The sequence below is a fragment of the Onychomys torridus genome, chromosome 1, assembly GCF_903995425.1.
Source record: "Onychomys torridus chromosome 1, mOncTor1.1, whole genome shotgun sequence".
In the NCBI taxonomy this organism is placed as follows: Eukaryota; Metazoa; Chordata; class Mammalia; order Rodentia; family Cricetidae; genus Onychomys; species Onychomys torridus.
Genome location: NC_050443.1, coordinates 104,915,350 through 104,927,026, shown reverse-complemented (window position 1 = coordinate 104,927,026; position 11,677 = coordinate 104,915,350). Strand labels below are relative to the sequence as shown.

At 60.3% G+C, this 11,677-nt stretch overlaps 3 protein-coding genes across 4 annotated transcripts; all 3 read left to right on the top strand.

Moving 5' to 3' along the window:
- The first annotated feature begins 153 nt into the window (after nt 1-153).
- On the top strand, nt 154-3,680 carry Maz (MYC associated zinc finger protein). The gene is given in 8 exon segments (XM_036206035.1): nt 154-583; nt 660-875; nt 877-950; nt 952-1,503; nt 1,814-1,877; nt 2,140-2,311; nt 3,084-3,308; nt 3,622-3,680. Coding segments are annotated over 7 exon segments (1,473 nt in total). The 5' UTR covers nt 154-391; the 3' UTR covers nt 3,287-3,308; nt 3,622-3,680.
- Nucleotides 3,681-5,533: 1,853 nt separating this feature from the next.
- Nucleotides 5,534-9,204, top strand: Prrt2 (proline rich transmembrane protein 2). 2 transcript variants are annotated; one of them, XM_036192896.1, is made up of 4 exons: nt 5,534-5,731; nt 6,379-7,321; nt 7,705-7,837; nt 7,997-9,204. In XM_036192896.1, exons 2-4 carry the CDS (start codon nt 6,437-6,439, stop codon nt 8,005-8,007), a joined length of 1,029 nt encoding a protein of 342 aa, XP_036048789.1. In that variant the 5' UTR covers nt 5,534-5,731; nt 6,379-6,436; the 3' UTR covers nt 8,008-9,204. The 2 variants fall into 2 exon arrangements, with proteins under 2 accessions (XP_036048789.1, XP_036048780.1); XM_036192887.1 differs by having other exon boundaries at nt 7,705-9,204.
- A 69-nt stretch (nt 9,205-9,273) lies between these two features.
- Nucleotides 9,274-11,598, top strand: Pagr1 (PAXIP1 associated glutamate rich protein 1). Its single transcript, XM_036192909.1, has 3 exons — nt 9,274-10,158; nt 10,319-10,401; nt 11,197-11,598. Exons 1-3 carry the CDS (start codon nt 9,686-9,688, stop codon nt 11,394-11,396), a joined length of 756 nt encoding a protein of 251 aa, XP_036048802.1. The 5' UTR covers nt 9,274-9,685; the 3' UTR covers nt 11,397-11,598.
- Nucleotides 11,599-11,677: the final 79 nt, after the last annotated feature.

Sequence of the window (11,677 nt, the reverse complement as noted above, 5' to 3'; positions counted from 1 at the left end):
GCGCCGGCTGGGCGCGCGCGCGGCGGGGGCCGGAGCTGCTCCCTCGCTCCCCCCACCCCGCCCCGCCAGGCTCCAACCGCCGCCACCGCCGCCGCCGCCCCGCCGCCCGGGCCCCCGCCCCCGGCCCCGGCCCCGGCCCCCGGCCCCGCGGGGCCCCTCGCCCCCACCCGGGGGGCGTCGCCGCCGCCGCCGCCGCGCTCCGCGCCCCGCAAGACGCCCTCCTGCCCTCCCTCCCGCCGGCCGGGGTGCGCGGGCGGCGGGGCGGCCCTCGGGCCATGCGTTCGGCTCGGCCCAGCCCGGCCGGCCGGGGGCGGCGCCCCGAGCCCGGGCCCCGCGCGGCCCGCGCCCCCGGCTCCCGCTGAGCCCCGGGGGCCGCACCGTGGCCGAGGCCATGTTCCCCGTGTTCCCCTGCACGCTGCTGGCCCCCCCCTTCCCCGTGCTGGGCCTGGACTCCCGGGGGGTGGGCGGCCTCATGAACTCCTTCCCGCCACCGCAGGGTCACGCCCAGAACCCCCTGCAGGTCGGGGCTGAGCTCCAGTCCCGCTTCTTTGCCTCCCAGGGCTGCGCCCAGAGCCCGTTCCAGGTGAGTAGGGGCCGGGCGGGCGGGCGGGCGGGCGCCGACCAGCGGCCGCGGCCCACACGGCGCCTTGTCTCCGCAGGCCGCGCCGGCGCCCCCGCCCACGCCCCAGGCCCCGGCGGCCGAGCCCCTGCAAGTGGACTTGCTCCCGGTCCTCGCCGCCGCGCAGGAGTCGGCGGCCGCGGCCGCGGCGGCGGCGGCGGCGGCTGCTGCGGCGGTGACTGCGCCCCCGGCCCCCGCGGCCGCCTCCACCGTGGACACAGCGGCCCTGAAGCAGCCTCCGGCGCCCCCGCCGCCGCCCCCCTGCTGTCTCCGCGCCCGCCGCCGAGGCCGCGCCCCCCGCCGCGGCCGCCACCCTCGCCGCCGCCGCCGCCGGCCGCCCCGACCTCCGCCGTCGCCGTGGCCCCCGTGGCGTCCGTCTTGGAGAAGAAGACAAAGAGCAAGGGGCCCTACATCTGCGCCCTGTGCGCCAAGGAGTTCAAGAACGGCTACAACCTCCGGAGGCACGAAGCCATCCACACGGGCGCCAAGGCCGGCCGCGTCCCCGCGGGCGCCATGAAGATGCCCACCATGGTGCCCCTGAGCCTCCTGAGCGTGCCCCAGCTGAGCGGGGCCGGCGGGGGCGGCGGGGAGCCCGCGGCTGGCGGGGGCGCGGCCGCGGGGGCGCCCGGCGGCGTCGTGACCACCACGGCCTCCGGGAAGCGCATCCGGAAGAACCACGCCTGCGAGATGTGCGGCAAGGCCTTCCGCGACGTCTACCACCTGAACCGACACAAGCTGTCGCACTCGGACGAGAAGCCCTACCAGTGCCCTGTGTGCCAGCAGCGCTTCAAGCGCAAGGACCGCATGAGCTACCACGTGCGCTCGCACGACGGCGCTGTGCACAAGCCCTACAACTGCTCCCACTGTGGCAAGAGCTTCTCCCGGTGTGCAGGGGCCTCGCTGCCCACGGGGCCGGGGGGGGGGGGCGGGGGGGGGACCCACTCCCGGGAGGAGGGCAGGGAGCCTCGCGGTGCCCGGGAGCAGGGGGTGGTACTTCAGAGGAGGTGGGTCTTTGGGCCGGCGGCAAGCTAGCTGCCTCTGGGCAGAGACAGGATCCTAGCTCGGGGCATTTCCTGCCTAAAGACTGAAGCCGTCGGGGAAACGCTGGGGCTTTGGGGAAGGCCCTTTGGAGGAACCTAGGAAGGTTTGAGGCACACCTCACCTAACCCGCCCCCCACCTCAACATACCCCTAGGCCGGACCACCTCAACAGCCACGTGAGACAAGTGCACTCAACAGAGCGGCCCTTCAAATGCGAGGTAGGAAGCCCGCTGCCTGCCTCCCGGTTTTCACGTTTTGATCCTCATTGTAGCTGTCTGAGGTCAACCTCTCAGACCCCCTTTTTCTCTCTTTTTGCCTTTTCACTCCATTTTCACATTTCTCCTTCAAGGCCTGGTCATCTCACGCCCATTTCCTACAGATCAAAGACCCCCAAGGCTCTGATCCCTTTACCTTGCTCCCTTCTCTCTACTCCCCGAAGCTTTAACTCTCCTGTGACCCCCCCACACCCTCCCCCCCCAGAAATGTGAGGCAGCTTTTGCTACGAAGGATCGACTCCGCGCGCACACAGTACGACACGAGGAGAAGGTGCCATGTCATGTGTGTGGCAAGATGCTGAGCTCGGCTTATATTTCGGACCACATGAAGGTGCACAGCCAGGGCCCTCACCATGTCTGTGAGCTCTGCAATAAAGGTACATGCCAAGGGGTGTCAGGGGGGCAGGGACAACGTGGGGTGCTGGGCACAGAGCTGGTGGGTTTTTCACGAATGTGGGTTAAGGGCGCTGTAGCCAAGAGCTCGTGGCATGTAGAGAGCCCTTTAAGAAGCAAGCCCAACAGCATTGGAAGTAACTGAACGTCACTAAATTCTATGCCGTGGCTCAGAGGAGACAGTACCAGAGATTCAACCTCCTGGGTGTGCCTGGGGAGAATGAAGTGGGACATGGCTGCCTTGTGAAGGAGTATCAAGAAAGCCAGCCCCAGGGTTTCAATTTTGCAGCCACAAGCTCTTGTCTCCAGCTCCTGGGGCAAGTGGAGTACATCAGCACGGGTGTAACAGCGCACACCCTGCCCAGAAACAGGGAAAGCTGTCTTCATGTGGTTATTCACTAAACGAGCTGAGATTGGGGCACTGGAGAGGGGGGGACACAGCCGTCTCTACTGAGAGTCAACCCTTCCAAAAGCTAGGCAGCGGTGTCCTGTCCTGTGGGAGAGGTCTCCCAGCTATGGGGGAAGATCTCTGTAGATACTACTAAGGATTAAGATAAAAAACAGGCACCACTCAAACCAGGCCCCAAGCTCAGGGAAGGGCTATGTCCCCGTGAGTAGTTGGCCCCAGCCTACCAAGGATGTGGTGGGAGGAGGACAGTGCCATGTGAGGAGGGCGTCCCCAGCCTAGGAGAACAGCCCTGTCTCCGGGGTCTCCGCCAGGCTGACCCCCACCCCCATCCCAATCCACCCCCATAGGCTTCACCACAGCAGCATACCTGCGCATCCACGCGGTGAAGGACCACGGGCTCCAGGCCCCGCGGGCCGACCGCATCCTGTGTAAGCTGTGCAGCGTGCACTGCAAGACCCCTGCCCAGCTGGCCGGCCACATGCAGACCCACCTGGGGGGGGCCGCCCCTCCTATCCCGGGAGATGCCCCCCAGCCACAGCCTACCTGCTGAGGGGGACCCCTGCACCCACCAGGCAAGGCGTGGGACATGGCTGGGGGGGCAGGATGGGATGTGTGGGACAAGGGAGTTCAAAGTGCCCAATAGGGGATCTCAGGAAGGCCAGGGATGCCAGTCTGTCACTCAGATCAGGGAGACTTGGGGTCCAGAGAGGGCAGTAAAGTGCTCTATCTGGGTAAGCAGGCAGGCCAGATCCTCCGGGGGCCAGATAGGAAGTGAGTAACGGCTGTGTCCCAGGGGATGTAGGGAAATAGTTGAAAAGTCTGGGGTACGGAGCATGTTTCTTGCCATTCAGGTTGTGCTGTGATCCTTGGTGTTTCTCGCTCTAGGTACTGGTGAGGTTTGTCCGATGGCGGCAGCGGCAGCAGCAGCGGCGGCAGCAGTGGCAGCCCCTCCCACAGCTGTGGGCTCCCTCTCTGGGGCAGAGGGGGTACCAGTGAGCTCTCAGCCACTTCCCTCCCAGCCCTGGTGAGCTCCAAGTTGATGGAGGAGAGGAGAAGAGTGGAGGAAGGCTCTTCTTGGTACAGTCTCCTCTTCCCACCAGCTCCTCACTGCTCTCCATCAGCCAAGGAACCTCCAGACAGGAGGAAGAAGGATTCATAGGTTTTAACAAGGTTTCTCCTGCTCCTTTCTTCTCCCTCTCAGAGCTGACCCTACAAACAGCTGTCCCTTGAGTTGTGTTGAAGTCCCCTGGACAGTGAGCAGGGGTGGCAGAGGACAGCAGCAGCCACTGCCCTCAACCTTTAACCCTTGCCTTTCCTCCAGGGATCTGTGAGCCTTTCCCTAGAAGGTCTTGTGCGCCCCTCCTTCAGTCCCTCCTCCTGTCTGCTGCCCCTTCCTGGGGAGTTGGTGCTTTCTTTTTGTTGTCGTTTTTTTCCCAGGGGGAGGGAGGAGAGAGAGGAGGGGTTAGGATTCTGTCCAGAGGAGGGGTAGGTGGTACTTGAGGGGCAGAAGCGGAAGGCAGAGGGGTGCTTTCAGTAAGGTAGGGTGATTCAACCCTAAACATCCTACTGGAGCGTCTGTCTGGGGAAAAGCCAAAGGGAGCATCAGGAGGAGCCGCCAGGGCCAGAGGCAAAACAGGAGAGATGGGATCTTAGGGGCCAGGATGAAGGAGGAGAGCCAGGGACAAGAGGTGCTTCCGGGGGTGGGGGAATGCAGCCACAGTGTCTCCCCTTCCCTCTTCAGCCCCAGCCCCAGCCCTGGTCTTTTCTCCTCTTTCCCACATCAGAAGCTGTGGCCCTGGCCATGTCATCGTGTTCCTGTGTCCCTTGCATGTCCCCCCCTTCCCCTCCTTTTGCGCAGACCCCATTACAATAAATTTTAAATAAAAATTTGTCTCTGGGTTGCTACGTTCTCTTCACCAAGCGCCATGTATGTGCACCTCATCCATTTTAGGGAGAGGAAGGGTTCTTTGTTGGCCTTCAGCTTAGTGCCAACTTTTCTGGCCCTGCAAATTGCTGGCTCCCCTCCTGAGGTATAGTCTCTAGCTACAGCACCAATTTAGGGTGGCCCCAAGAATCCAGAGGCTGTGGAGAGCAAATTCCAGATCTCTAGGGAATACCCACTGGAGGTTTGGGATACCCAAGCTGGCCATTCATGGTCTCCTCCCTCCCAGGACCCAGCAGCAGGCTGCACAGAGCTCCTACCCAATGCCTACACATCTCAGAGGCCATGGTTGGTGCAGATGCAGAAGGGTTGGGTAAACTATTCGGTTCTACCATGGTGGTCATGGGCTGTTTGTCCTAGCCGTTCCAGGGTGGCCCTGAGCATCTATCTGCCTAGCTTGATGGAATTTCTCTTTCTGGGCTTTGCTCAGACCTTTCCAGAGACCCTCAAGCTTCCATCCCGCATTGCTGTTGCTTTCCTGGAGTAGGGAGGCTCCAGTTCTGCAGGTTCCTTTCTCTAGAAGCCCGACGCGGTACCCCTGCAGCCGCCCCAAACTTAGACCTGTCTCCTTAACCCATCCATGCTGCTCAGGAGGCCTCCTCCCAGCCAGTCTTCACTGGTCGGTCTCACAAACCCAGGTCTCTGCCAGGATCCCCCGGTGACCGTTGGGCGGGAGGGGCCGAGGACTTAGGAAGGGGGTGCCCCACCAGGAGGTGCGCGTGAGAAAGGGTAGGGAGGGGGCACGAGTGGTCCCCGGGCCGGTTACCCAGGTAACACGGGGCCTGGCACGAGGTTCCCTTGGGCTGTCCGGGAGGGGCAGGAGGCGTGCTAGGGGCGGGGGCGGCGCGGCAGCAGTGCAGCTTAGGGGAGGGGACCAGAGAAGAAGGGCCGAGCAAACCGGGAGGAGAGAGGAGGGGAGATCCGCCACCTCCCTTCATTGCTCACAGACTTGTTCCCTCCCGGTCTGCGGCTGCTGCAGCAGCAGTGGCGGCGGGACGCAGGAGCGGTCCCCAGGCTGGCAGCGGATGAGACTGGGACGGACTGAGGCCGCTGGTAGGAGTCCGACAGACAGCTGGGTGGCATGGGAATGCAGGTGCCAGGCGGACTAGAGGGTGGTGCTGGGTGCGCCATGCCATCGGGAGAGGATCCCCTCCCCCTCAGCTTCTCTGAAGGCAACAAGGGAACCCCTAAAAGAAGGGCTGAGAAGGGATGCGCAAGATGATGCCAGGTCTCTCCAGAAAGGGGCGGGGAGGAAGGGGGGCATTTGAGCCCAAATGCGCAGCAAGAAAACCCGCACTGCTCAGGTGGTGGCCGGAAAGAAGGGAAGGGTACAAAAGGGGCAGAATGTGTGGGGCTCTCTGTCCGCCTGTCTGTTGGAGTGTCTGTACTGTGCACAGATTTTGATGAGCTGGGGTACCGTCGAGGTGGGGTCTGAGAGTCTGGGTCTTATTGGGTGTGTTGGATGGATCCAGGAACAGACCTAGAACGGTTCTGTTCAGAAAAGGGTTTCTCTTCCCAGGGCTCTCCAAGCAGACTTTAGATAGAACACTTCTCCATTCTCCACCAAGGGTGTCCCACCTCAAAGCAAAGGAAAACTCCAACTTTCCCTCCTCTCCCTAGGGACAGCACAGGCTAGCCTTGGCCTGTGGTGATGACAGCCCTTCTTTCCTCCTCACCAAGACTGTCTCCTCCTCTTCCAGGATTTGCCACTGGCACTGCTGTTTCCCCACGGGCCCTCTCCTATCTCCCTTCTCTAAGATGGCAGCCAGCAGCTCTGAGGTCTCTGAGATGAAGGGGGTAGAAGATAGTTCCAAGACCCAGGCAGAAGGACCTGGCCATTCTGAAGCTGGACTAGGTCCTGTCCAGGTTGTAGCAGAGATTCCAGACCAGCCAGAGGCCCTTCAGCCAGGCCCAGGTATCACGGCATCCCCTGTAGACTCAGGACCTAAGGCTGAGCTGGCCCCAGAAACCACAGAGACCCCAGTTGAGGCCCCAGAAACAGTCCAGGCCACAGACCTCAGCTTAAACCCAGAAGAACCCAAGGCCAGCCCCAGCCCCAAAGAGGAATGTCAAGAACCAGCATCCAAACCAGACGGGAGCAAAGAGGCTGCAGATCAGGGGTCTGAGCAGCAGTCTGCAGCCCCTCCTGAGCCAGTCTCAGAGCCTGCTTTCCAGTTAAACACCCATGCAGACCCTCAGCCAACTTCCCAGCCTGCTCCTAAGCTACCCCTTCAGCCAGAGGCCCCCACCCAAGAGGACCCTGCCACTGAGGTCCTGACAGAGAGTATAGGCGAAAAGCAAGAAAATGGAGCAGTGGTTCCCCTTCAGGCTGGTGACGGGGAAGAGGGTCCAGCCCCCCAGCCTCATTCATCACCCTCAACTAAAACACCGCCAGCCAACGGGGCTCCCCCCCGTGTGCTGCAGAAGCTGGTTGAGGAAGACAGAAAAGGAAGGGTTCATAGTGGGCATCCAGGATCTCCTCGAGGGAGCCTGAGCCGCCATCCCAGCTCCCAACTGGCAGGGCCTGGGGTGGAAGGGGGTGATGGCACCCAGAAACCTCGGGACTACATCATCCTTGCCATCCTGTCCTGCTTCTGCCCCATGTGGCCTGTCAACATTGTGGCCTTCGCCTATGCCGTCATGGTGAGCCCCAAGGGACCCTGAGCCAGGCATTCTGTGGCTCCCAGCTTCCTGCCGGTGTCAGAATAGAACCCCAGTAATGACACCTTCCCTCACCTCTCTCTGCATGGATCCTACTTGCCCAGTTGCTGAGCCTTTGCCTGCCTCTCCCCAGGACCTAACCCTCCAAGCCACTCCTGGCCTACCCCTCTAGGCGGGATGGGAGGAGAAAGGTGTTTCATACAACCTTGCTGACCTGTACCCTCTTCCTCCTGCTCTCCCAATCCTCCCTTTCTAAACCCCACGGGGCTGACCTCCTTCCTCTGGACTCTCTCACCTGATCCCTGCTGGGCTGGCTCCTGCTAACCTGGGCCATGATACCTCCAAACCCCTCACCCTCACCCCAGTCCCGGAACAGCCTGCAACAGGGGGACGTGGATGGGGCTCAACGTCTGGGCCGAGTAGCCAAGCTCTTAAGCATCGTGGCGCTGGTGGGGGGGGTCCTCATCATCATCGCCTCCTGCGTCATCAACCTGGGCGGTGAGTGGGGGTCGGGGACAGGAAAGGGAGGAGCGGAAGGGTGGACAAGGGCAGCTTTACTAACCCCTGACCCTGCTCTCTCCTGTCTGTTCTCCCGATTCCTTTGTCTCTCCCCGTCTCCCTCCCTGTCTGTCTGTCTCTCGCTCTCCTCTCCCACAGTGTATAAGTGAGGGGCTCTGCCCTGCATTCCAAGACTTTTCTTCCTGTTGGGAGCTGTCTTGGGTCCATCCCTACCCTGGGGGAAGCCCAGTCCATGGCCCTGGCCCCCATCCCTAGGGACCAAGGGAGCCTGAGCAGCCTTGTTTACAGCCTCTTTCCTGCTCCTGCATCCTGCCAGGCTCCTCTGCCAGCCTTAGGCTCCCTTTCTCCCTGCACTTTGGCCTGCGGATCTCCCCTCCTGCCTCTTGACTTCCCCAACCCTGCACTCTGAAAAACCTCTCTGCACTTCTGGAAGCCTTCCTGAACATCTAAATTGTATTCTGCACCTCTGCATCTCTCCAGGCCCCTCCCCCCACCCCACCCCCACCCCGCACTTCTTCCTGCCTCTGGAATCCTCTGTACCTTGATTAACCCTGACCTCCTACCTTTCATTGTCTTGGTATCTAACCCATTCTTTTCTTCCCTAACATCTTTCCCCTTGCCCCTCCCCTGACCCCTCCTGAGCTTCCCTGAACATCTTCACTCTCCTGCCGCCATTTATTCTGCAAAAACTGCAGTATTAGGTCAGGCTGAGGGAGGACCTACGGTGTAGGGAGAGGTCTGCCTGGCTAGGGGCTCTGACTGTTCTCTACTGGGGACCACCTGGGCCCAGACCATACTCCGACCCCGATCCCTAAGGTGCCTATTGGGTCGAAAAGTTGGCAAGCCAGGCCTCACCTGGGGGACTTGCACAAGAGTGGGAGTCCTCGTTCTGAACGTCCAGGGGGGAAGGAGTGCCGCAGCAGCTGAAGGGTCAGCCTGAGTTGACCTGCCCATTTGGGCTTTTTAACCTCAGAGTTTCTGGTCTGAGGGGTTTGGGTCATTCACTGGCTTTGTAAACAGTAGAATTAAAACAGCAACAGGGAGGGGGAGGAAGGACCAAAGTTCTCAGCTGCAGGGAGCCTGGGAGGGTTGGGGGAGCTCTAATTATTCTCTAAGAGGATGAGGGAGGTTTGGTGCACGCGACAGCCCTCTGAGGAGGCAGGGAGCCAGCTGTGATGCATTTCGGAGTTGGTGGGGTTTTTTTTTGTTTTTTTGTTTTGTTTGTTTCTTTCAAAAAAAAAAGTTGGGGGAAACTAAAATTCCTTTAAAAAAATCAAACTGAGTCTCCCTTTTTGTATGCTGAATGCTGCATGATTCTTAAACACCAATAAACAGAATGCATGAGACTCGCCTCAGTTGGTCGCTGTGTTGGTTTGCAGTCAAGGGTACCGCTGTCTGGCAGGCCCTAGTGGACGAAATACGCATGCGCTGCCGCAGTGGCCATCTTTAGTGTGGGTCGAAGCTAGCGGTGCCTACGGGCCTACCTGCGCATGCGCAAGCCTTCTGTTTCCTCTTTCGAGTAGCTTTGATTACAGTGGAGTCTCCGCGCGCCGTTTCTCTGCGCCTGCGTGCTGCGGCCCCGTGCAGCCTGGGAGGCGGGGTTTAGCTCCAGGTTTGTACCGCCGCTGAGTGGACGCGAACTAGGTCTACGAGGTCCACGGAAATGACTCCCGACCGGGTGCTGGAGAGAGCGATGTGAAAGCGAGAAAGCGGGCCCTGCCCTTCCCAGCTCCGAGCGCGGCTTCCGCGGGCTGGGATCCGTGGGGTGGGGTCGGTCCTGGCCTGGCACTGCAGCCTGCCCTGTTTGCTGGGCTTCTCTGGTCCTCTATGTCCTTGGGCCATGGAACCCTTGCAGGCAGCACAGCGGCGCCCCTGTCTGCAGAAGGGGAAGTGACTTCCGGCCTCCAGGCTCTGGCGGTGGAAGACACCGGAGGTCCCTCTGTCTCGGCTAGTAAGGCCGAGGAAGAGGGGCTGGGAGGTCAGGAGGAGGCCGGGCGTGGGGGACCCGGGGCCGAGGAGGCTCGAGACGCTCCCAGCGCTGCGGGCGCCGAGCGCGCCGAGGGCGAATCTGAAGACTGGTGCGTGCCCTGCAGCGACGAGGAGGTGGAGCTGCCCGCCAGTGGGCAGTCCTGGATGCCCCCACCCTCCGAAATCCAGCGGCTCTACGAACTGCTGGCTGCCCAAGGAACTCTGGAGCTCCAAGCCGAGATCCTGCCCCGCCGGCCGCCTACTCCCGAAGCCCAGAGTGAAGAGGAGAGATCAGATGAGGAGCCGGAGGCCAAAGAGGAGGAGGAGGAAAAGTGAGGCCAAAACTTTACACGTTGTCCCTGGGACTAATCTCCTGAGCACAGAAACTAGAGGGAGGGCAGAGCAGGAAAGGATGCGCCAGCAGGCCGGGGTGAACCAGTAGGTGTTTGGGAGGGCCTCCCTCATCCTTCCTTCTCTTTGACCCTGTCTCAGGCCGCACATGCCTACAGAATTTGACTTTGATGATGAGCCAATGACACCAAAGGACTCACTGATTGACAGAAGACGTACGCCAGGTACCAGTAAGCGGGAAGGGTCGATGGGAGGTACAGGGCCTCTTCCGCAGACTCTGGAGTGCTACCTCAGCTGCAGGAAGGCGCACACACACCGTGGCAGGGTATCTCTGGCGTTGGTCAGTGCCTTACTTCCCTGTAAGAGACCCACAGACCTTCCTATCAAGTTTCCTGGTCCTTTCATCGTATTGCCAGAAGTCCAAAGCCTCCTGGTCAGTATTCTCTAGAACACAGTTATGTAGTGCTGTGTACATCACCAAGAACTGCCGGCTATCCCAGCCCACGTGACTTCCAAGCATTCACTCTCGGAATCCTTGAGTTCTCTTGCAGCTGGTGAGCTTCCATTAGCTCTGCATCTACAGATCTACCTTTAATCCCATCTCTCTCTTGCTCAGTGATTTCCACAGTCCTGACTGGTCTCCCTGCTACTGATCCTTTTAAGTGAAGTCTTGTCATTTCCGTGCTTGGAGTCCTGCAGAGGACTACCTTACAGGGAGGAAGAGCATGTCCAGGGAGAAACTGAGTCGTCTGTCCTCTGTCTCCACCCCAGTGCCCCAGGACCTTTACGATGTGTGTGTGTGTGTGTGTGTGTGTGTGTGTGTGTGTGTGTGTGTGTGTTGTCCACTAGATATGTTCAATAGCCATGGCATTATGGGTGTCAGTCATCCTGTGTGTGGCCCAGCCCTAAGTATTAGCTGCTCTGTGCTGAGGCCTAAAATGCATGTGTTCAACAAGGTCTGTAAGTGTAGGGGTGGAAGGTACTCACTACCTCTAATCCTGCCCCGTTTTCTACCTTAGGAAGCTCAGCCCGGAGCCAGAAACGTGAGGCCCGTCTGGATAAGGTCCTCTCGGACATGAAGCGACATAAGAAACTAGAGGAACAGATCCTTCGGACTGGGAGAGACCTCTTCAGCTTAGACTCAGAGGGCCCCAGCCCTGCCAGCCCTCCACTCCGATCTTCAGGAAATAGTCTCTTTCCCCGGCAGCGGAAGTACTGACCCTTGCTGCCATGACCTGCAGGTGCAGACTGTTTCCACTGGGCATGGCCAGCCTTTCCCAGCCCAGGCTCTGGGAAACTTGTCACAGAAAAAAAGCCTCAAGCTCACAGCTCAGTGCCTTGCGCGAGAGTGTGTGTTCTGTTGAATGTCTGTTTGCAGTTCTGAGCTGGATTTGCTGAGTCTAATAAAAGATGCAGAATGATCTTCTCTTAGCAGACTGCCACTGAACCCAGGCAATTGTTATCACTTGGGCAGAGGCAGAACTGTATTCCTCCACATTA

What these genes read in the sequence shown, in the direction of transcription:
- Prrt2 (XM_036192887.1), top strand. Translation starts at nt 6,437, where the DNA reads ATGGCAGCCAGCAGCTCTGAGGTCTCTGAGATGAAGGGGGTAGAAGAT. An exon ending in CCTTCGCCTATGCCGTCATG is followed by an intron (nt 7,322 to 7,704) that starts GTGAGCCCCAAG and finishes CCCTCACCCCAG; the next exon opens with TCCCGGAACAGCCTGCAACA.
- Pagr1 (XM_036192909.1), top strand. Translation starts at nt 9,686, where the DNA reads ATGTCCTTGGGCCATGGAACCCTTGCAGGCAGCACAGCGGCGCCCCTG. An exon ending in AAAGAGGAGGAGGAGGAAAA is followed by an intron (nt 10,159 to 10,318) that starts GTGAGGCCAAAA and finishes ACCCTGTCTCAG; the next exon opens with GCCGCACATGCCTACAGAAT. An exon ending in TGACAGAAGACGTACGCCAG is followed by an intron (nt 10,402 to 11,196) that starts GTACCAGTAAGC and finishes TTTCTACCTTAG; the next exon opens with GAAGCTCAGCCCGGAGCCAG.